At 59.5% G+C, this 22,379-nt stretch overlaps 4 protein-coding genes and 2 non-coding genes across 8 annotated transcripts; 4 read left to right on the top strand and 2 right to left on the bottom strand.

Annotated features, from left to right (window-relative positions):
- Nucleotides 1-5: 5 nt before the first annotated feature.
- On the bottom strand, nucleotides 6-2,941 carry RAB34 (RAB34, member RAS oncogene family). The gene is made up of 11 exons (XM_048324880.1): nucleotides 2,852-2,941; nucleotides 2,064-2,167; nucleotides 1,889-1,980; nucleotides 1,449-1,514; nucleotides 1,147-1,248; nucleotides 1,014-1,078; nucleotides 888-939; nucleotides 662-743; nucleotides 492-582; nucleotides 294-404; nucleotides 6-211 (listed from the first exon to the last, which is right to left on the bottom strand). The coding sequence occupies exons 2-11, from the start codon at nucleotides 2,115-2,117 to the stop codon at nucleotides 144-146; spliced, it is 783 nt and encodes a 260-aa protein (XP_048180837.1). The 5' UTR covers nucleotides 2,118-2,167; nucleotides 2,852-2,941; the 3' UTR covers nucleotides 6-143.
- Nucleotides 2,942-3,219: 278 nt separating this feature from the next.
- RPL23A (ribosomal protein L23a) lies at nucleotides 3,220-5,255 on the top strand. The gene is made up of 5 exons (XM_048324886.1): nucleotides 3,220-3,323; nucleotides 3,748-3,928; nucleotides 4,162-4,338; nucleotides 4,693-4,762; nucleotides 5,194-5,255. Exons 1-5 carry the CDS (start codon nucleotides 3,299-3,301, stop codon nucleotides 5,206-5,208), a joined length of 468 nt encoding a protein of 155 aa, XP_048180843.1. The 5' UTR covers nucleotides 3,220-3,298; the 3' UTR covers nucleotides 5,209-5,255.
- Nucleotides 4,021-4,091, top strand: LOC125336505. The gene has a single exon (XR_007207776.1). It is a non-coding gene; the product is annotated as a small nucleolar RNA Z17 (small nucleolar RNA).
- Nucleotides 4,552-4,617, top strand: LOC125336517. Its single transcript, XR_007207788.1, has one exon. It is a non-coding gene; the product is annotated as a small nucleolar RNA SNORD42 (small nucleolar RNA).
- Nucleotides 5,256-7,971: 2,716 nt separating the features above from the next.
- Nucleotides 7,972-10,004, bottom strand: TLCD1 (TLC domain containing 1). The gene is made up of 4 exons (XM_048324976.1): nucleotides 9,790-10,004; nucleotides 9,579-9,661; nucleotides 9,170-9,252; nucleotides 7,972-8,737 (listed from the first exon to the last, which is right to left on the bottom strand). Exons 1-4 carry the CDS (start codon nucleotides 9,984-9,986, stop codon nucleotides 8,342-8,344), a joined length of 759 nt encoding a protein of 252 aa, XP_048180933.1. The 5' UTR covers nucleotides 9,987-10,004; the 3' UTR covers nucleotides 7,972-8,341.
- Nucleotides 10,005-10,343: 339 nt separating this feature from the next.
- Nucleotides 10,344-22,284, top strand: NEK8 (NIMA related kinase 8). 3 transcript variants are annotated; one of them, XM_048324867.1, is made up of 15 exons: nucleotides 10,344-10,497; nucleotides 11,797-12,002; nucleotides 12,966-13,198; nucleotides 13,851-13,982; nucleotides 14,169-14,377; nucleotides 14,779-14,858; nucleotides 15,128-15,309; nucleotides 15,521-15,671; nucleotides 16,776-16,852; nucleotides 18,022-18,139; nucleotides 18,404-18,554; nucleotides 18,754-18,917; nucleotides 19,133-19,291; nucleotides 19,398-19,556; nucleotides 21,182-22,284. In XM_048324867.1, exons 2-15 carry the CDS (start codon nucleotides 11,867-11,869, stop codon nucleotides 21,208-21,210), a joined length of 1,980 nt encoding a protein of 659 aa, XP_048180824.1. In that variant the 5' UTR covers nucleotides 10,344-10,497; nucleotides 11,797-11,866; the 3' UTR covers nucleotides 21,211-22,284. The 3 variants fall into 3 exon arrangements, with proteins under 3 accessions (XP_048180824.1, XP_048180823.1, XP_048180822.1); XM_048324866.1 differs by lacking the exons at nucleotides 10,344-10,497; nucleotides 21,182-22,284 and adding exons at nucleotides 11,376-11,529; nucleotides 19,736-21,175; XM_048324865.1 differs by lacking the exon at nucleotides 10,344-10,497 and adding an exon at nucleotides 11,377-11,529.
- Nucleotides 22,285-22,379: the final 95 nt, after the last annotated feature.

Raw genomic sequence — 22,379 nt, 5'->3', positions numbered from 1 at the left:
TCCTGCCCACCCCAGCCAGGGGTGCCCAGGCAGGCGAGGGGCCGGGGGGGGCTAGGGGTGGCAGGGACGGCTCCTCGGGGCCGGCCGGGGTCGCCCCTCTTTGGTCCAGAGGTGTGAGCATGGAGGGGGCTGGAGGCTGCCCCTCACTGGCAGCACTTGGGTTTCTTGCGGGGCGTTGACAGGTACAGGTCGCTCTCGTTGCTGTTGATCCCTGAGGGAGAGAGGAAGGAGGGTGGGTGGGTGGGTGGGGGACAAAAAGGGACACCCGTGTGGGGCTGGCCAGGGCTACTCACGCACGGTGTCGCCGATCCGGCGGGTGTTGTTGCCACGCTCCAGCTCGGCCAGCACGCTGTTCTCAAAGGTCAGGGCTGCCACTCGGAAGAAGAAATCCCGCACGTTCTCCCCTGCCCCACGGGAAGAGAGCCTCCCTGAGTGTCTCCTGACCTGGCTGGACGCTGGGATCTGCATCCCCCCACGCAGCTGGGACTCACCGGTGAGCGAGGAGACAGCCCAGTACTCCGCCTGCATCTCTTGGGCCACCTTGAGAGCATCCTTCTCCATCAGGCTGTACTGTGCTGGTGACTGCCAACCGAGCTGAGCGTGGGTGGGTGACAGGGACAGCCAGGGCACAGTTTGCCCATGGGGAAGGGGACACACTCACGCTCAGATCCTTCTTGGAGCCCACCAAGAAGAGGATCACGCTGGACGGGTCGTTTTCCTTCAGGGCATCAGCCAGCCACTGCCTGTGGGAGCCACTGTTGGCAACTGCTGGCCGAGCACTGCACTCGTGCTCACCACACCACAGCAGCCCCACAACCCCTCTCTGTCCAGCCCTTAAGGCCCCCACGCCCCTCCCTGGTCCCTCCCCTGGGCCATGTGTCACCTACCGTGTGTGCTCCAGGGACCCCACGTCGTTGACATCGAAGACAATCACGATGGCTGGGGGAGGAAGGAGGAGTGAGGCAGGGACAGGGACAGCGGGATGGGCAGCTGGGATGCAGTGGGGAGCTCACCCTGTGCTCCCCGGTAGTAGGTGGAGGCGATGCACTTGAAGCGCTCCTGGCCAGCCGTGTCCCACCTGGGGGGGGTGGGGGAGGTGAGGGGGGGTCGCAGGGGTGCGTGGGGAGGGGGCTGGCACCTACTCACAGCTGCAGGCTGAAGGGCACCCCCAGCACCTCAAACCGCTCCATCTCGAAATCCACCCCGATGGTCGCCTTGTAGTTCTTGTCAAAAGTGTCCTTGCAAAACCTGGGGGGGGGGAGGGGATCAGCATCCCCTGACCCCCCCATCCCAGCCCCTGGGGGCTCAGTGCCCCCCACCCTGGGCGTACCCAGCACCGGAGTCTGGCTGGAGCCGGGCTCAGGCCAAGGTGCTGCTGCCCTTTGGGGGAAAGGGTTCGCTTCCCCTGCTCCCCATCCCCCTCCAAGCCTCTCCGGGGGTCCCGTTACCGGTTGATCAGGCAAGTCTTCCCCACCGAGAGGTCGCCCACCACGATGATCTTGGAGATCTTGAACCTGCGGCGAGGGGGACGCGCGGCTCAGCAGGGTGGGGGGCAGAGGGGCTGGTGGGGTGGGCGGGCATCACCCCACGGCCCCTCGTGTCCACAGCGCTCCGCATCCCAGCTCCACATCCCGGCTCCGCATCCCGCCCGCCGCAGCTCATCCCGGATCCCCGTGTCCCCCCCGTGTCCCCCCCGCCCCGTGTCCCCCCGTGTCCCCCCCGCGCCGCATTCCAGCGCCGTGACGCAGGGCTCGGCATCGCGCAGCGCCGGCAGCCACGCGGCGCCCACGCTGCGGACCCCCACCCGCGGCTGGCGGCACCGCGGGTCCCTCGTCACCTCCCCCCACCCCATCGCAACAGTGGGGACCCCAAACCACCCCGGACTGACCCCACAGTGCCCGTCCGCTGCTCCTGGCAGGCGCTGACCACTGTGGGGTGGAAGGCGGGGCGGGTGTGCAGGGCGGCCTCCTTCCGAAAACACTGTGAGGGGGACAAAGAGGGACACCAGGGTGAGCACGGGGCTCGGCGAGGGCACCTCCGGGCTGGTGTGTCCCCCTGCTCACCGGGGGCAGGGCGGTGATGACCCTGTCCCTGCGGACCGGAGCCAGCACGTTCATGGTCCGTGGGTGGCCGGGGGAGCGGGGACGGGATGAGGGTCACGGCGAGTCTGGGGACAGAGAGAGCAAGGAGTGGCGATGTCCCCGTATCACAGTTGTCCCCATGAACAGCATTCTGGAACATGGCTGTCCCCGTGTCCTCAGGTGGGGCTGTCCCCTTATCCCAAGTGTCTCCCCTTTCCCGGGATATGGTTGTCCCTATGTCCTGACTCTCCTCATGTCACCAAGGATGGCTGTCCCCACATCCCTGCCACCTCAAGCCCCCTGACTGTGGCTATCCTCACACCCTGGGGCACAGCTGTCCCCACATCTCAGCTGTCCCCGTGTCCTGGCCATCCCCACATCCCCAGTGTGCCATCCCAAGGTACCACTGTCCCCCTGCCCTCAGGTGTGGCTGTCCCGCACCCCGGGATACAGCTGTCCCCGTGTCCCACCACCCCCGCATTCCCACACTGTCCCCATCTTCCATCTATCCCCGTGTCCCAACCATCCCCACGGCCATCCCAGGGTATCCGCTGTCGCCGTGCCCCGCGGTGTGTCTGTCCCCATGTCCCACCCATCCTCATCTCCGTGTCCCACCGGTCCCCGCGTGTCCCCCCCGCCCCGCCCCGTCCCGCGTGTCCGCCGCGCACAGACCCCGCCGTCCCCTCGCCTCATCCCAGTCCAAGTTCTCCCCGCCTCGTCCCTGTCCCCACGGCGGGGGAATGAAGCGGGGTGTCCCCGTTACCGCGAACCTCCCAGCTCCGGTAGCGGTGCTCGGTGCTTCACGCCCAGTCCCGCAGCAACCGGCGTCCTGGCCCCTCCCACGCCCCCGTTCGGGGGCGTGGGAGGGGCCAGGACGCCGGTTGCTGCGGGACTGGGCCACTACGCTGCTACCACCGCGGCGGGACCCCGGTAATCCCCCGCCACCCCGGGGCTCATCCCGGTCCCGCACCGCCACGACGGCGGGGAGGGACAGTAGCGTGCCAGACTACAACTCCCATGATGCCCCATGGAGCGCCCGTTGCGCGTGCGCAGCCGAGTCCGCTAACGGGTACTACCACTACCGACATACTTTGAAGATGTCGCGAGAGTTGGCGCGGCGGGGGTAACGGGGATTCTTCCTTGCTCGCGCGAGATTTGGGGGTATAAGCCCGTGCGGCGCGGCGTGGGAGACCCCTTTCGACTTCCGCCTGGCCAAGATGGCGCCCAAGGCGAAGAAGGAGGGTGAGGGCGCGGGGCGCTGGGTCCGCGTTTGGGGCGCGGGGCGGCGTGCGGGACCGTGCGGGGTGCGTATGTATGTGAGGAGGCCGGGCTGAGCGAAGTGGGGAATGACGCACGGTTCCAGCGCGCTGCTGGGCGCGGGCACGTGGAGGTGGTGGGACAGGCCTGCCGAGTTGTCTGAGGGAGGTGGGGGATGTTCCCATCTCGATGCCGGGACTCGTGCGTGGGGAGGGAATAAGTGTTTTTTTCCGCACCGAAACGAGAGACTTTTAACTCCATTGGGCGTTTTGGGGCTCATCTTGGATGGATGAGTGAGCGCGGGCCGCTGGGTGAGGTCCTGCTTATTGACCGGGGGAAGCCATGCCCGGCTGGGGAGCACATCCTGACGGTGCAGATCCTGACGGTGCTGACTGAGCTCTCCTCACAGCTGTGCCTCCGAAGACAGAGGCGAAGGCCAAGGCGCTGAAGGCCAAGAAGGCCGTCCTGAAGGGGGTCCACAGCCACAAGAAGAAGAAAATCCGCACGTCACCCACTTTCCGCAGGCCCAAGACGCTGCGGCTGCGGAGGCAGCCCAAATACCCCCGCAAGAGCGCCCCACGGAGAAACAAGTGCGTGTGGGCTGTGGGGCTCTGCTTTGCTGGGGGCTTTGGGGGATGGGAGCAGCCCCATGAATGGGCTGTTAGGGGACCTGGTGGTTTGGGATGCAGGTGATGATTTTAAGCGACCAAAGCCTGAGAGTTTGTGATTATAACCTTAGGTGACTGATGCACCCCAAAGACAGCTCCTGAAATGCAGAGGAGCACCTGCTAGCCCTCTGTTAAGCGTAGGACCTCTTTTGCAGGCTGGACCATTATGCCATTATCAAGTTCCCTCTGACCACAGAATCAGCGATGAAGAAGATTGAGGATAACAACACTCTGGTGTTCATCGTGGATGTCAAGGCAAACAAGCACCAGATCAAACAGGCTGTCAAGAAGCTGTACGATATCGATGTGGCCAAGGTCAACACATTGATTAGGTGAGAAGGGGGAGGAGAACAGGTCCCTGGCGGGTGTGAGGTGCTTCATTTTAGCAGAAAATGGGAGCATGTGGGATAAAGCTCCATAGCAAAGTGCAACTTTTGACTGAGCACATCTTGGTGGAAGTGGGAAATGTTGGCAGAGCAGAGGGTTGGCTTCCTCAGGGGGCTCTTTGCCTCCTCAAGGAGCACTTCTAACACCCAGGGAGTCCTGTGCAAATGATGTAAATTTCGATTCTACTGAGCAGTGTGATGTTTCCAAAGGAACCACTGATGCACATGAGAATTGCAGGAATGTGGAGCAGGGGGGAGGGAGGAGTTACCTCTGTTCTGATGCCTCCTGTTCTTCTCTAGGCCTGATGGAGAGAAGAAGGCTTATGTCCGACTGGCTCCAGATTATGATGCACTGGATGTGGCCAACAAGGTGAGATGTCTTTGAAAGTTGGAAGCTTTTTTGCAACTTGTCTTGTGTCTCCTGCACTGATTTTTCTTCCTGAGTGTCTTCATGAGGTGCTTGTGCTTCAAGTGTGGTGGCACTTCCGTGTCCTTGTAGCCAGACAGGATCTGAGCGTTAAGGAGCCACATTCTCAGTCAGTTCAGTCCTCGAGGTGGTTGAGGTAGGCAGGAGGCAAAGGTGGTACAAAGTGGAGTAGGGGAGTGTACAGCACAAGGATCACTCTGGAATAAATGTACAAAGTGGATGTGTAAGGCTCTTGGGCAGTTCTGGGAGGAGGAAGCCAGTCCTTGGAGGATAGGAATCCTGGGGAGATGCAGCCATGGCAGTGATGTCTGTGGTGAAGGCTCTGCCTTTCTGCCACCATAACATCTGTTTTAACATCCTTTGCTTCTTTCCAGATTGGAATCATCTAAACTGCATCTGCCGAGGACTGTACAGACTAATAAACATTGTGACACCACTGAGGGCTCTTGTGTTTTGTGACAGCACAGCCCATGTGAAAGAGAACGCCCAGCAGACTTTTGGGCCTTCGTTTCATTACAGGGATTCCTCCTTCCCTTCCTGGCAGTGGGTGGGCACAGCTGACTGCTCCACCAGAGGATCACATGGGAGTGGTGCTGTCCTGCTCAGAGGGTGTCTGAGATCATTAAATATGTGGGTAAACATGAGGTGATACCCAAATCTCAAATATCTCTGTATTTACCCCCAGAGCTCTGGTGTCCTGCATTTTCTTGCACAGCGTAACTAGGATGTGTTTGTGATCGGTGTTTTGGGTGTCCTACATCGCTTCCATGTGGAGCAGACCATGGGTGGCCACAACAAAAACCTGCCAGTGGCTCTGATGTGACCCAAGTGACCTGTCACACCATTTCCCCTGTGTATCAGCTCTCTGCTTATGCTGCAGGTTCACGTGGAACCCTCCTGCTAATCCAGCAGCAGAGGCTTTGTGGGTTTTTCTGGCATGATCTCTGCTCCATGTGCTTGTGGCGTGTGAGTTTCCCTGTTGCTGTTCCTCACAGGGTTCACTGTCCTCAGGGCTGTTCCCAAAAGCTGCTGTTGCTGCCTCTGCAGTGTTTGGCTTTAAGTCTGTAGATGAAACCAGCTTTTAGAGTGTTTGGAGTTAGGAGAATGTGGTGCACTGGCTGAGCAGGGAATGGGGAATTATGAAAAAGTCTTCAGGGGTACTTGAGCTTAAGTACATACTTAGGCTTGACTGAGAAAGATATGAAAGCCGTGACCAAATATTGATTGGGTAATTGAGCTCTTGGGACACAGAGTTCCTTCAGGCCTCTTGTGGAGGGTGGCAGATTCCCAGGATGGTGGTTTGCGGTGTGAAGGATGGTGGTGGATGGAAGGCAGGAGCTGCTCTCAGGACTCTGGTGGAGATTTGTGCTGGGCTGTGTGGCCCTGGCTTGACACCTCTCACTTGGGCTTGGGGACTGCTGTAAGGGATGAAAAACTACCTGGAGAGAGGAGTGCTGCTTCCCTGTGTGCTTCCCTGGCACCAACCCAGCCTCCTGCCTGGGGGTGAGCAGCAGCAGGGTCCCCTGAGCCCCAGGCCACCTTTTTACGTGTAGTCACCCCAAGAAAGATGTGGGAGAAGTTGCCCCTCTTGTAGCAAAGCTGGTGTCACTGCTGGGCAAGGACTGGGTACGGAGAGCCTGGATGTGCAGCAGCCAGAGGCTGGGAGGGATTCCACATCAGCATGACTTGCAGTCAGCCCTGGCCTTAACTCAGCCCAGTGGTGCTGCCCTGGCACGTCATTTGCCTCTTGCTCCTGACTGGCAGCCTGCCTGATCCACAGCTGCACTGCTGGGGGATGCTCCTGCTGGAAGCCAGGAGAGGAACAGCAGGGAGCTGTGCTCCCTCCTTTGGGAAGCTTTGTTGTGCGTGGCCTTCCACACTGGTATAAGGACACTGGAAGTGTGGGGTGGTTTGAGCCTGTGACCTGCTGGGACAGAGCTGTGTCTGCTTCGTGTGGAGACACAAGGGGAAATAGCAGCAATAGGGGTGAGGGGGAGATCAACATTTGGTTTAATGGTGTGGGGTGATTGCAGATGCAGTCATCTGAACTGCAGAGAGGCCACAGGGCTTAAGCTGCAGCTGGAAGACACACATGAGAGCAAGGCTGTGCTCTGCCAGGGCTGCTAAGCTTTGCTTTGAGTAAGGAGGGGATGAGGCAGCAGGTTTGGAGCTGGCATTGATCCCTGCCCACACTGTCCCAGGTATCACATCTCTGTTCAGCTGCCAGGCTCTTCCTGGGGCTGGTGTCAATGCACACCAGGGAGTCTCAGCAGGATCCTGATCCTGTGGGGTGTTTCCCAGCTCTCTAGTGGAAAGGTGATCCCCCACTGCCTCCCCTTAATCACTGGCTTATTTCAACTGCAATGCCTGTCTCTGCCTGAGCTGGGCAGGTGCTGGGGTGGGTGGGACAGATCCTGCCCGGAGCAGGGGCTGGGCAGTAGTCCTTCTAAGCCCTGCTGCTAGTGCTGATCCGGTGCGGTCCCAGAGCTGTCACGTCAGCAGGATTTGCCTCCCTGGTACTCCACAGAACTGGCTGGGCCAGTTCTGGCCCCACTCCCCTGGGGTCCTGAACCCCCTTTCTCCTCCCACTGCTCTGGAGGGCTGCTGGACCCGTCCTGGTCCTGTGGCTGCAGGTGAGGGCCCAGCATGCTCACGGGGCTGCAGCTGCACTGTGCCAGTGAAGATCGCTCCAGGGGATGCAAGCATGCAGCAATCTTCCAGGAAGAGCTCATGGCCTCACAAGGCTTTTCCATGCCAGCTCCACTTCACGTGGCTGCCGGGTGAGTCACACAGCCCAGCCAGGCTCCTCTGGAGACAGGCAGGTCAGGCACTGCCACAAGGCTTGGTACCGTGCTTGCTTCCCCTCAACTGTTCCGTGCACAACCCTGGGTCTCTGGAAGAGCAGAGGAATGAGGAAGAGGAGGGGAACCCATCCATGCGAGGGACGGAGTTGTGCTGTTCAAAGCTCAGCTGGGTTGGCAGGACCCAGCAGGCTCGAGGGTCCCTAGAACAAAGCGGGCAGCAGAAATGTGCCCTCTCCCTCCCCAAGAACTGCCAGCCCTCCTCTGGGAATGGGACACATCCTTTCCCACAGCCCTGGCCCAGGGGGAGTCCCCGACCTGCTCTGCCCCACAGAAGAGCCAGCCCAGGTGTGCTGCGGCAGCAGTAAACAGACCGATTTTAATGCACGGAACACCCAACATCACCACGGGAGGGCCTCGTCCCCTCCCTCGCAACCCTCCCAGGCCATCAACTGCGAAGCGCAGCCGCCCCTGACCCTCCAGCTGCCTGCAGGGAAGCTGGCTTGGGCTGCTTCTCCATCGGCCGTGCCTCTGGCTTTGGCAGCATCCCTGCAGCTCAGTGAAGCTGTCCGGCTGGTCCAGCAGGGAAGTGCTTTTAAGCAGCAGAGCGGGTGAAGGCAGGGCCTGGGCCAGGGAGCGAGCCCTAAGGCACATCAGAGCAGCTTCGGAGAGCCCAAAACTTCCAGGAGCCGGAGCCTGGGTCCCTCTCGGCGCGCACGTCTCAGTCTATCAGAAACTTCTCACCGTCTACATCTCTCCCTGCAGAGCCCTTGCGCAGGGAGGGGAAAAAATCGGAGCGGAGGAGGCGGGAGAAGTACATGAGGATCATGGCGTCGAGCAGCAGGAGGTTGGCGGTGAGGAAGGCACCCTGGCCCTGCACCTCCACGTAGCGGAGGAAGTACCAGGTGAGGTAAGCCTGGGGCGCCAGGCGGAAGGCGAAGTACATCACCAGGTTGATGTACTTGTTGGCCTCGTAGAGCGCCAGGGAAGGCACGTTGCTCATCTTCAGCAGCATGCGCACCGTGAGGAAGATGTTGCTCACCTCCACCAGCAGCAGCAGCACCGCTGCCACCAAGAAGCGGCCTGTGACGATGAGTGAGACGAAGGCAGAGATGGCCTGGGACACACACACAACACAGAGCAGGGTCAGCTCGCCTTGCCCTGGGGAAAGCGAGTCCTTCCCCACCCCTCAGCAAGAGCAGACTGTGCTGTTCCCCCCACCCAGAGATCCCAGCCAGGCACCTGAGCTTAGAGAGAAAACCAGTCTGGAAAGCCAGATCCCCCAGGACCAGTTACACCTCCCTGCACTGGGACGAGCCTCCAGCTCTTCCCCCTCCCAGCTCGGCAGCCTGGCTGGCTCCAGGCGCTGGGAGCCGATGCTGGCAGGCGTCCTGCCCTGCCAGGCGCCCTTGCCTTGTTGATGAAGAGCCTACCTGGCAGCCAGGGCGAGGCAGAGGGAAGGGCTCCAGCTTGCCCTGCCATAGCCCATGAAACCTGGGTGGGCTGAGCCCCGAGGTGTATGGTAGCCCCCCGTGCTGGCCATACTCACCATGGCATGGTGCACCAGATACTCCCAAGAGGAGCGGGACTGATGGTTGAAGATGATGTCAAGGGTGTCATGGATGAAGTAGCCTGTGGGATGAAGGAAAGCATTTAGAGGGTCTGGCTTGTGCACTGTGACCCATTGTGGAAAGGAGGAGCAGCGAGGAGGAGGAAGGTGGTATGACTGCTTTCCAGGTGTCAGAAACACCTCCACCCCGTCTGGGTATGCAGAGACGGCTATTCCCTGGGGGTTGGCAGCCTGTGGGCTCCACGCTCGTGATTAAGGCAGGAGGCATGGAGCTGCCCAGCCCTTGAGCCGGGGGCTCATCCCGAGCCCGCATACCGGGCGAGGCTGAGCAGGGAGTGAGCAGAGCCCGGCGGGGTGGCTGCGGCCATTGCCCTGCCTGGCTCCTTACCTGAGGAAAAGCAGACCAGCAGGTGCCCTGAGACGCTGTAGCCGTCCTGGATGTCGGAGAGCAGCTCCGGAGAGTGCCAGAGGCTGGGGGTGAGGAGAGAAGGAAAGGGGTCAGCCTAGGCTCCGGCACGGGGAACACGAGGACCCCCAGCCCCCTGCCCCCTCCCCAGGGTGCCCAGTTCGCAGCGTGCGCCCGCCGCGCTGCCCGGTACCTGAGGAGGGCCCATAGCCCGGCCAGCACGGAGTGTGCGAAAGAGACGAGGAGGTTCCGCCAGCGCCAGACGCGGCCGGGACGGCTCCGCACGGCGGCGGGCTGGGGCAGAGCCAGAGCCAACCGGCGTAGAGCCCCGAAGATCGCCACGCTGCCGCCCACCAACGCCGCCGAGGCCGCCCGCCAGCCCGGGCCCATCGCGCCCAGTCCGGCGGCGCGCGGCCGCGGCGGCGGCGGGCGGGGCCCCGGGGCCGCGCCCCCTCCCCGCCGACCCCACCTCAGCGCTGGCCACGCCCCCCCGCGCGCTTGCGGAGCCACGCCTTCCAATTGGACACGCCCCCCGCGCTGGCCACGCCTCCCCGCGCGCGCCTGCGCGGGGTTGGGCGGCTGTGAGGGGCGTGGCCGCGCCATTCATTGATGAGCGGCGCGCTGGCCACGCCCCCCGCCCGTGTGTGAGCGCTCGTAGGCGCGGGGCGGGGCGCGCACGTGTGCGGAGCGCGGCGGGGGCGCTGCCCGGGCTGTGCCGGTGCCCGGGGTGTGCCGGTGCCGCTGCCCGGGCTGTGCCGGTGCCCCTGCCCGGGGCCGCACCCGTGCGGGGTTCGCAGGTGTGCGGGCTGTGGGCTTGTTTGCTGAACGGGCGTGGAATTGCACGTGTGTGCGCGACACCGCACGCGTGGGTGTCGGATGTTGTACTGGGCAGCGCGGGAAGGTGGGTGCAGCGTATGAGTGGCAGACGTTGCCCGTCTGTGCTGGGCGCTGCACATCTGCCACAGTGATGCGCAGCTGGCGTGGGCCCAGCACATCTGTTCTACGCCGTGTGTGTGTCCCCGGCACGGTGTGGCTGTCGCCGGTGGTTGCAGCGCGTGGTGTGGGGGAAACCGTCGTGTTTGGAAAAGTAGTGGGAGCAGCCACAAACGCTCACCTGAAGACAAGGGGAGGAACCAGGGCGGGGTGGACTGGGGCACGCAAAGGTGCCCCCTAATTCCAGCGTGGCAGTAGAGTGAGGCCGGCTCTGTGGGCACCGAAACGCGGCGGCGTGCTGGTTCCTGGGTAGGGGGGTCCTGCCCCATCGCTGCCTCACTGTGCAGGGCGCTGGCTGGCTCGAGGGGGGCTGACCCCCCTCCCCGGTGAGCCTGTCGCTAGATGGCAGCAGGGCCACGTGGCAGTGCCACCACTGTCACTGTCCCCACTCCAGCACAGTGGCTGCCACTCCTGGGTGCAGGGCAGGACCTCCTTCTGTGCTACAGCAGCTATCACGGCTGGCCCCGGGAGTGCTGATGGTCCTGGGGGTCTAAAGCAGGTTGCGGGGGGGGGGGGGGGGGGGACACGGAGGGGACTCGTGCCCCTTGTGCAGCAGCGCAGCCCCCCGCAATGGGGTGCCCCTCCAGACTCGGGGCTGGAGGCAGCTGGGGACGCCGCCGCTCTCTGGGGGTGCGGGGGGTCCTGCTGGCATCCCCCAGTCGGGGCGGGCAGCCCAGCGCACCCCAAACCTCCCTCCCTGTGTGCTGCCCAAGAGGGTTTGGCTCCCGGTGGCACTGGGGTGCCCACCCAAGCGGGGGGTGGCGTTTTCCCCCCGCTCCCGGCCGAAACACGGAGCCCCCTCGGCCTTACACGCACGGCGCGGTTTGTCTGCCCGCGGACGCCGTAGCAGCGCGGAAGTGTCTCCGTGGAAACGACAGGAGCCGGGCCCAGGGATGGAGAAATACGAGCGGATCCGGGTGGTGGGGAGAGGGGCCTTCGGGTGAGGGGCGCCGGCGATGGGCGATGGGGAGGTCTCCAGCCCTTTTACCTCGGAGCGGGAGGCCTTTAAGCCGCGCCCCTTTGGCAGCGAAGGGCTTGTGGCCATGCGGGGGTCGGCCGGGGTGTGGCACCCAGGGGGACACGGCACGGAGCGTGTGACACCCCGGGGCGCGGGGATTGCAGGCGATCTGTGTCACCCCAGGGTGGTGGCCAGGCCCTGCGTTGTGTGCCCCGTCCCCGCGCTGAGGCCCCGTCCCTGTCCCCGCAGCATCGTGCACCTGTGTCTGCGCAAGGCTGACCAGAAGCTGGTGATCCTGAAGCAGATCCCGGTGGAGCAGATGAGCAAGGATGAGCGGCTGGCAGCACAGAACGAGTGCCAGGTCCTCAAGCTGCTCAGCCACCCCAACGTCATCGAGTACTACGAGAACTTCCTGGAGGACAAGGCGCTCATGATCGCCATGGAATACGCCCCAGGTGGGCCCTGCTGTCCCCTAGTGCTGGCTCCTCTGCAGGTCCAGGGGATGCCAAGCACTTGGCTCTCTTTGGGTCAAGCTGCTGTGGCCTCACGTTGTGCTCCTTGTGAAGATCCTGTGCTTTGGCCCGCCAGGAGTCCAAGCATGTCTCTCTTGAGCAGATATTTTTGTAGAAAAGTATCTGGGGTTCCTGGTAGACACTAAGTTGACCATGAGCCAAGTGACCAAGCATTGGTGCAGGTTTACCAGAGAGGTGGTGGAGTCACCATCCTTGGAAATACCCAGAAGAGAGGTCCTGGAACTGGACAATCTCAGTGGCCCTGCTTGAGCAGTGACCTCTCAAGGTCTCTTCCAACCCCAGCCATTCCATGATTATATGCCTTACACCTGCTAATCATATCCAAAACAAGGAGATTTCAAACCCCTCTGTCCCTGATCAGCGTGTTACCATCTTGGCTCAGGTTTCAGGCACATTTCAACTCTGTTGGCCCCACATTTCTAACAAGATTTCTTGTGGAGTTTCAGATGAAATCCACATTTGCATGAGGGTTTGCTAAAAGCTGTTCGTGAGCCCTGAATCTGGACCTCCCCTTCCTGACAGGGGCCTCTCTGTGCCACGTGGCCTCTTGGACTGCAGGAATTCTCCTCTGCAGAACAGGCTGAGCTTGTTCTGCCTTCGAGGTTTATGTCCTGTTCCAAGAGCTGTAATTTTAGTGTTTCTTTTCCTGCTGCTTTTGATAATATGTCAACAGTAACTTCTCTCTGGCTGTTTCTTCCTCCCACCAGCTGTGCTGCCATTGTTCAGGAGCATTGGAGGATGTGCTGTGTGTGCCACCAGGATGTGTTTTTCCCACATGCTTGGCTTGTTAGGATGCCAAAATGGCGAAATCCCCCCAGTTTTAGGCCAGCTTTGTGCTGTCCTGTGCAGCCCCCCATGCCCACAGCCCTTTGTTGTTCCTTGCAGGGGGCACTCTGGCAGAGTTCATCCACAAGCGCTGCAATTCCTTGCTGGATGAGGACACCATCCTGCACTTCTTCGTGCAGATCCTCCTGGCCCTGCACCATGTGCACACCAAGCAGATCCTGCACCGTGACCTGAAGACCCAGAACATCCTCCTGGACAAGCATCGCATGATCGTCAAAATCGGAGACTTTGGCATCTCCAAAATCTTGAGCAGCAAGAGCAAAGCCTACACGGTGAGTGGCAGGGGAGCTTCTTATCCCATGGCAGCAGGCTGGAAACTCTGGATTTGGCTCACAATAGTCTCTTGGAAGTGGCTTTAGGCAGTGCTGCTTTGTTCCTTGGAGTTTATATGGGCTGCTATCTTCATGCCCGAGTTTGCTGTGGCTCTGTGGGCTGCAGAAAGGTAAGAAAGACCTGCCCGAAGCTGGGAGAGGATGGGGTGTCTGGGCCCACTGGTGAGGGCAGACAGGGTGGCTCCTGCTGGGGGTGGTGTTTGCAGACTCGTCTGACACATCCTTGGCAAATAAATTCCTGCCTGTGCGCTCCCGTCCTGCCTTAATCTCCTTTCTCTGCTTGACATTTGAGCGTCTTTCCCCACCTGGGCTAATCTGACCAGACGTTTGTATCACGCTCAGTGCTCTGGGCTCTGATTCTCTCAAGTGGATAGAAGCAAAATTAGAGGCAATTACTGGATGTGTCACTGGAAAGGCAAATCCTCATGTTTTTCACTGAGATTGTCAGGCAGCTGTTGATGCCAAGGGAACAAAAGCCCAGCTCTGTGGAGCTTTAGGTGGTGGTGTTCCAGCCAGCTCTGCACCAAGCCTTCCTCTTTCCACCTCTCTGCCCCAGTTTCACTGCACTGTGGTGAATTTTTGTCTCTTGTAGGTGGTGGGAACGCCGTGCTACATCTCCCCAGAGCTCTGTGAAGGGAAGCCTTACAACCAGAAGAGTGACATCTGGGCCCTGGGCTGTGTGCTCTACGAGCTCGCCAGCCTCAAGAGGGCTTTTGAAGCTGCGGTAAGAGGGTTATGGTTTACACGTAGCACAGGGAGCTGTGGCCCCTCACAGAGGTGAAAATGTATGCTGGGATCGCTTCTCAGCGAGCCGGGAAGTGTGAAGGCAGAGGGCAGTGCTGAGAGCTCCTTCCTCCTTGGCCTCGCCCCTGACTGCCCAGCCACTGTTTGTCTCTTGTTTTCTCTCCAGAACCTTCCTGCCTTAGTGTTGAAGATCATGAGCGGGACGTTTGCCCCAATATCGGATCGATACAGCCCCGACCTGCGCCAGCTTATCCTCAGCATGCTCAACCTGGATCCTTCCAAGCGGCCCCAGCTGAATGAGATCATGGCCCAGGCCATCTGCATTCGGCCCCTCCTGAACCTCTACACAGACGTGGGCAGCGTCAAAATGAGGAGGCAAGTGACACTGCCACCTCAGTGTCCCTTGGGACGGGCTGCCACAGCCCACAACATGTCTGACCAGCTCACTGCCTCTGTTCTGAGCTCCAAAAAGAGCATTTTCCCAATGCAGCTCTGCTGTGCTGCCCAATGTGCAGCTGCTGCTAGCTGAGCCTGGCCCAGGGGCTCAGAGCCAGGCAGGTGCCACAGCAGGTGTGGGCTTGTCATCACAGTGACAGCAAACAGAGAGTTGTGAGCACAGGGGGAAGTGAACTGGTGCCAACTCCCCTCTCTCAGGTTGTTCAAAGCACCGAGCAGTGCTGTGGGTGATTCAGCCATGGTTTCTGCTGTAGCTCTGCCCAGACATTCTGTGATCCAGAGCTCTGCAGGACATTAAAGGCTGGATTTTGGTTTGGCAGGCCTGAAAAGCCCTTGGCTCCGGTGCCAGCAGTGACCCACAGCCGGACAGGGGGACGGGCAAGCAGTGCCAGGCCAAGGGGTGAGTTCTGGCATGGTGTGTTCAACTCAGCTCCATTTGGAAGGACCCTTTCCTTTGGGTGACACAAGTCAGAGAGGCACTCAAGGTTCTGGAGAGAGGAACTTAAAAGATGTCACCTTCCTTGAGCCCTGGAGGAGCCCTGCAGCCCCTTGGACCAGCACTGGTCTGGCTCTGGCAGCTGTGCTGGCACCTGGACTGGCTGGTACCATCGCTTTTCCTGTGGGAGGAGAGTCAGGAATCCACACTAATGATTTCTGTGTGCCCCACAGGTGTCCGATGTGGTTCAGCCAGGACAGGAATCCCACCTCCACTGTCATCCATCTACACGTGGGGCAGTGGGATCACCACCCCTCTCCGCCTACCCATGCTGAACACCGAGGTGGTGCAGGTCTCTGCTGGCAGGACACAGAAGGCTGGGGTCACCAAATCCGGGAGGCTCATCCTGTGGGAGGTGAGTGCAGGGAACCTGGGGCAGGCAGTGGCTGTGGAGGCCTCGGATGTGTGATTTCTGTGAAGGAGGAATTTCTGCTCACTCACAGACCCTGGCATTGCCTCCTCCAGGACTGCAGTCCCAGCCAGGGTGTGGGTAATGCTGATAAACCTGTGGGAAGGGGTTCATCAGTGTTCTCCAAGCCAGCTCTTCCATGGCTTCTCTCCATCAGGCTCCTCCCATGGGTGCTGCTGGGGGCCCTTCTCTCCCAGGAGCCACCGAGCAGCTCCAGCCTCAGTTTGTGTCCCGCTTTCTGGAGGGCCAGTCTGGAGTGACCATCAAACACGTGTCCTGCGGTGATCTTTTCACAGCCTGCCTCACAGGTGAGCTGCTGCCTCCTGCCTTCACCTGCCCGAGTCCCAGAACCCCCTAAAACCCAGTGGGACTGCCCGGGGAGCCTGCTCAGAGAGGAACCAGAGAGATGCTCTGGGCTGGGGTGACACAGGGGCCTCTTGGCCTCTCATGTAGCATCAGGTGGAGGTCAGAAATGGCAGACATGGTCCTCCTGTGATGCCACACTGGTCAACTTGGTCCCAAACTGCCTGGTATGGGGAAGGCCACAAACAGTTGGACTTTAGAGGATCTTAAAGGTCTTTTTCCATTACTTTTTTCCATAAATTATTCTATGATTCTGTGAAATCTCCTGTGCTTGTTGTCCTGGTTGCACTGGTGTTACCTGGAACCAGAACTGACAGTGGGGGGTGCAGTGTGAGGAACATCTGTGTCACATACTCTGTGAGCGTGACGCAGGCACACGCAGTGACCAGCAGTGACTGGTGTCACAGTGAGGAGTCAGCGTGAGCTGCTGCAAGACTGGTTGTGCTCAAACTGCAGGATAGCAGGGTTTGAAGCCCCCTCAGAGCAGTCCAGGAAGTGTTCTGGGTGGAAGGGGAGCACGCACACCAGTCCAAGGCCATGTTTGAGGAGCAAAGCCCTCCCAGTGGTGCTGTGGGAGCTCTGTTTGCTCTTCTGCCGAGGTCAGGGCAGCAGATATGCAGTGGACAAACTCCACGGCCATGTGTTTATCCTACCTCCCATGATGTTTCCTGCCACCCCTCTGCTGGGCAGCTGCTCAGGGAGTGCCTATGTGGCTTTAACACCTTGACAGACCGTGGGGTTTGCAGCTCCTGCGTACACAGCTGCAGCAGTGTTATCTCAGCACTCTTATCACTGCTGTTTGTTCACTGAGCCCTTGGAGCATGGTGAGGCTGCTGCTCCCTGGAAGCTCCTGCAGCTGCCTGGAAGCTCCTGCAGCTCCTTGGAAGCTCACTCAAGACTTGTGACTCCTGCAGCTCGTTCTGAGTCAGAGTGGGTCCAATGTCCTGGGAGCCACGGCCACCCCTCGGCTGTGTCGCCTCGTGGGGCCTCACGTGTGCCGTGCAAGGCCTCACGTGTGCCACTGACAAGGCTTCTTTCTGCTCCTCCAGACAGGGGGATAATCATGACCTTCGGCAGCGGCAGCAATGGCTGTTTGGGGCACGGAAACTTCACGGATGTGAGCCAGGTTGGTGGAAAGGGTGCTGGGCGTGCTGCTCCTCCAGGGTAAAGGATAGATCGTGGATTCTGCCCCACGTGAGCAGGCTCATCCCAGCTCCAGGGATGTGCATCCCAGGCATGCTCTGGCATCTGACCCCCTCCCCCTCCTTTCCCTGTCACTGCGGGTTTTAAAAGACCCAACCTGCCTCTCTCTTTCTATCCCCCCCCTACACAATGATCCCTTTGAGCGTGGGGGAAGTCAAGAGATGCCTTGTGGTTGCTGTTGGCAGGCTCCCAGCTTGGAGCCTGCCTCCAATCACACACCTGCCTGCTTCACTCTTGGCCTGCAGCTGCCAGGGTTCACTGAGAAAAGTTATTTTTCAAAAGAGCCAGTATTTAAAGAAGAGCTGTGTGTTTCCGATTGGCTCAGAACACTGGGTTTGAGGGCTCATTGCTCCCTTCCAGCTTCTTCCTCGCCTGCCCTCGGATGTGGCAGCAGCCGATGGCTTCCAGCCGAGCCCGGGGACTGGTGCCATTTGTCACTGTGGTCAGCTGGCCCATTTGTTCCTGCTCCTCCCAGAGCTGAGCTGCTCCCTGCTTATGGCTGGGGAGGGGAGACCAGTCGGAAGCAGCAGCCAGATCCCAGCAAACGGTGCTTTTCACTTGAGGAGGATAATGAGTATGAGGCGAGGTGTCAGATCTAACAGCAGGTCACAGCAGGGGCTGGGTGAAATGTGGAGATCCTGGTCCCTCCACACCCTAACGAATCTGAGCTGTTAACTCACAACTCCTCTGCAGGAGAGCCTTTGAGAGCCTTTGAGCCAACGCATCCTGCACCAAGCCCCTGCCTGCTCGGAGCAGGCGTTCACAGCCCCTGGCACTCCCCACATGGGCAGGGGAGTGAATCCCAGCCCTTGCTGAACCTCTTCCCTCTCCAAACTCTTGTGCTGGCTGCTTTCTTCCGCCCCAGAGATGTTTGCATTATCTTCTGTGCTGCGTGCACGTAGTCTCTTATCCCTTTGAAGACTGTTTGGAACAAAAAAAAAAAAAAAAAGACATTTCTCTGTTGTTTGTGTTGGATGAAAACTGGGATGCTGCCAGCACTGTGTTGAGTCTGGGGGGGCCGGGTGGGAGGAATGGGAGCAGCCGGGCAGGCTGGGAGGTCTCGGCTGACGGCTGCTGCTCTTCCCCTGCCAGCCCAAGATTGTGGAGGCTCTGTTGGGCTACGAGATGGTGCAGGTGGCCTGTGGAGCGTCTCACGTCCTGGCGGTCTCCAACGAACGGGAAGTGTTTGCCTGGGGCAGGGGGGATAATGGTAAGAGATGTCTGTTTTGCAGAACAGGGCTTGTGCCTGTTCCCACTCCCTTTGCTGGCCCTGCTTGCCCTCAGTCCCCTCCAGATGTGCCAGGGTGGGTGGGTGTGGAAGAGCTGCAGCTGTTTTGCTGCATACCAGGGCCCCCATGCTTTGGGTTTTGCTGCTTTCTGGGATCCCAGGCTGGGCTTTTGCAGCAGCTGTGTCAGTGCTGTGCTCAGGGTGTGTGTTGCCATCAGCTGTTCCCTGCTCTGTTCCTCCTGCCAGGTCGCCTTGGGCTGGGCACCCTGGAGTGCCACAACTGCCCCCAGCAGGTCACAGTCCCTCCAGAGCACGAGGCTCAGAAGGTCATCTGTGGCATTGATTCCTCCATGGTCCTCACAGTGAAGAACCAGATCCTTGCTTGTGGGAGCAACAGGTAAGAGGGGTGAGGGTCTATGCTCTACATTTTACCCTCCTGGGCCTGTCCGTGTTGTGACCAAGGAGCTCCAGAAAACATCCCTGTGTGATCCTACCCCTCAGCATCATGCTGCTGATGGTGTGGTTATTCCAGGGCAGGATGTGTCTCTGGGGTGTCTGTGCCAGGCTACGTTCAGCCTGAGATTTTCCCTGTTCAGGTGTAACAAGCTGGGCCTAGACCGGATCAGCTCAGCAGAGGAGCCCTCCCCAGAGGACCAGGTGGAGGAGGCCACTGTGTTTGTGTGTGCCCAGTCAGCCCCCTTGAACCAAGAGCCCATTGTGTGTGCTGACATCGGCACAGCACATTCAGCTGCTGTCACAGGTGAGGCTGTGTGCCCAAATTCTGAGAGGGGGGACACCTACATTCTCCCTGTCTTCCTTCTGCCTGTTTCCCATGGGCAGTCTCTCAAGAGACACCCTGCTCACAATGTTGAAGCTCTGTGGAGCAGGATGCTCAGTGTTGAGACAGCAAAGAGCTTCAGGGGTTTCAGTGTGTCCCAAGTGACACCCAGTTGTGTCTCTCGTCTCTGCTGTCAGCCTCTGGCCACTGTTACACCTTTGGGAGCAACCAGCATGGGCAGCTGGGCACCAACTCCTCCCGCAACAGCCGCGTGCCCCACCTGGTTGTGGGGCTGGAGACGATGAAGGTCACCGTGGTGGCTTGTGGGGATGCCTTCACTGTGGCCATCGGAGCAGGTGAGGCTGAAGCCACCATGTCCTGAGCTGCAGCAAGCCCTGGCTGGCCTCTGGCTCTGCTGTGGTCAAGGCAGGTGTGCAGCGAGGTGTTTACATCTCTCTACAGATGGCGAGGTGTGCACGTGGGGGAAAGGAGCCCGGGGACGCCTGGGCAGGAAGGACGAGGAAACGGGAGTGCCGAGGCTGGTGCAGCTGGAGGAGACACATCCATACCTGGTGACCTCCGTAGCCTGCTGCCACGGGAACACACTGCTGGCAGTAAAGCGTGAGTAAAGGCTTTGTCCCTGTGATTCCTGCCATGAGGGCCCAGCCAGACACAATGCCTTGTGACCGGAGCTGTGCCGAGTAACCCTGGCATGTAAGCTCTGTTATTCCAGTCCTTCTCGAGCTGTAGATGAATGGAAATAACTTCAAGCCCAAAATAATTCCCCTTCTGCTCTTCAGCTCTGTGACACTGCCTCTCCCACTGGGCCAGGGGAGCAAAGGGATGGCAGAGGCTGTCTCATGCACTCCCAGACAGGTAGGCTGGCCAAGCTGCGGCCGGCGGGGAGCTGGCGTGCCAGCGGCCCACAGAGTATCCAAAAAGAGCAGTTCTCTAATTGATGCTGCTGAAATAGAAGCTGAGATTTGAGGCGTCATTTTGGCTGCTGCCTTTCCATTGTGGTTTGGAAAAGATAGTGATGGTTTTGTGGTTCCTCTCTGCTCGGGCCAAAGGCAGCATCGCAGCGCAGTTAAAACGTGCCCATGGCGTGACCTGCCCTTCCGTTGCCTGGATGTACAACGGGAGCCTGGCCCAGACTGCTGCAGGGGCCTTTCTTCCTCCTCTGCTGGGCTGATTATGGCCTCAGCCTGGGCTGAGGGATTCCAGTCTCAGCCCACTTCAAGGAGGCTAATTACAGCCCAGAGGGGAGGAGGCCCGGCTGATGGCCCCGGCGCAGCGGAATCGGCCCTGGCTCCCGTTCCTCCCCTGTGAGTGCCCAGCTCTCATGTGATGTGTGTTGCCACGTGAAGGGGACGGGAATGGCCAAGTCCCCAGGCTCGGGAACAAGTAGGGCATTTGTCACGGGAGTAAAAGGGTTTTGTCTCTACAGGAAGACTGCAGGCTGCTCTCCCCTTCCGCTGCTGGAGTTGCCCTGCACTCTGTGGCAGCTGGTTTATGGGCTCCCACCTGCAGCACTGTAAGAGCAGGGACTGTGTAGCCCCACTGCTGTCCAACTGCCCGAAACGTTGTCCTGTCCCAGTACTGGGAGTGCAAACTCAGCGGTGTGAGGGCAACAGCCTCGCCTGCCCCAGCATCCCTCAGCAACCAGTGTGCAAAAAAGCATCAAGAGCTCTGTAAAGAGCTGAGATCTGACTTTGGGCTTTCACACAGCTCAATCTGCCTGGAAATTTCTCCAGCAAAAACAGGAGATCCAGTGACACATGTGATGTCATTGCTGCTGTCAGCTCTGGCTGTTATCTGGCCTGGGAGGGTGCTGGCACAGGCAAGCTGTGCTCCACCTTTGGGGTGGCCGTTCTGCTCCTCCTGTGGGGCCAACTCTGCTTTTGACTGGCTTGGACTGCTGCCCAGGTTATCATGAGCTGCTGCTGCACCCTCCTCTCAATCCCACTGCAAACACAGAATAACTGGGAGAAGCCAGGCTGGAGAGGAGGAGGAGGAGAGCACAAGCCTCAAGAGACTGCATTTCGTCCTGTTTGGGCTCTGTGTGCTGGGCGTTGCCTAACTTTGTGCCACTACTGAGGTCTTGCAATGGCTTCCTGTAGGGAAGGGGACAGGGATTGTGGTGTCCATCTGTTGGGTATCAGGCCTGTGTGGGGCAGAACGTTTCTTGTAGCTTCATCAAAGTGGGGCTTCCAGCTAAATCTTGGTCTTTACCCTTTGTGTTTCAGCTGCTGTGGAGGAATCGCCTTCCCAGTGAGTGAGAGCAGCCACATCCTGCTCTTCCTGCTGCCCACGGTGGCCTGGCTCAGACACACTCCAGGCTCCAGAGCTCCTCAGCTGCGCTCTGAAGGCAGCAGTCTGCAAATAGAGAGTTCCTAACGATGGTTCCCAAGGAACCAGAGCTGGTCTCACTTATTGAATTGTCACTGTGAACCTCCAGTGCCTGAGAGTCGCTGCCCTGAACATGCCATGGGGTGGACATCCCCAGAGCTCCTGTGTGCCTTCAGGGGGTCACACCGTGGCTCTTCCCCTTCCTGCTGGAAGTGCCTGTGTGGAAGGGTGAGGAGCACAGAGGTTGTTTTCCTCTGTGGAAACTGTTTCTGGTTACGAAGCCCAGGCTGACAGCTCCGTGTCTGAGAGAGCTGTCAGCCTTTGCACAGCAGCGTCTGGAGTCAGGGCCCCAGGCGCTGTGCTGGGTGACTAAATGCAAACCTCTGTGCTAATTAGAGAAGTCTGTCCTTTCCCATCCCCCCTCTAAAACGTTTCACCCATTTATTGAGCACACTTTGGAGGGTCCTGCCTGCACGGCTGGCCGAGCTCTGCACGAGCAGCCTCCCTGTGCTGCACAGCTCTCCCGAAATGCCGCCTGGAGCTTTCCAATTACAGCATCCCCTGGCCCCAGGAGCTCGCTGGAGGATCTTCCAGCTGACGTTTGTCCTCAGGCCCCTCAGTCCTGCTGCTGACCGGCTCACTGGCTCCCAGCTGAGCTGGGGAAGGCAGCAAAACACAGCCAGGGATTGTCAGTACTTGAAGTTTTTTAACCCAGATTTTTCCAGGGAGCTGATGAGCTTTCACCAGGGATCTTTAAGGCAGGAGGGGCACATCCATGTGTTACGGACAAGAGTCACGTTTTTTGTCTCCAGAAGGGTCGTTTCCTTTCCTTTATTTTTTTTCCTCTTCTTTTCTTTTTTTAACTTACATGTGCCCTGGGCCATTTTTTGATGAGCTTCTGTCTCTGATCTGTCTGACATTGCAAATGCTCTTGCCTTTCACATCCATCTTTGTGCTGTTGCCAATCTGTTGTGTATAAAGTCGGTGCTTTCATAAGCTGGCTGAGATGAAATCTCTCTAATTATTTTTGTGATTCTTTCCTGTTTTCAATGAGGGAAACCTCGACGGGCTCTGGTAAAAGCCAACTGATCCCTC

This window comes from Corvus hawaiiensis, chromosome 20 (assembly GCF_020740725.1).
Source record: "Corvus hawaiiensis isolate bCorHaw1 chromosome 20, bCorHaw1.pri.cur, whole genome shotgun sequence".
Classification (NCBI taxonomy): Eukaryota; Metazoa; Chordata; class Aves; order Passeriformes; family Corvidae; genus Corvus; species Corvus hawaiiensis.
This window is presented reverse-complemented; position numbering and strand designations above follow the sequence as displayed.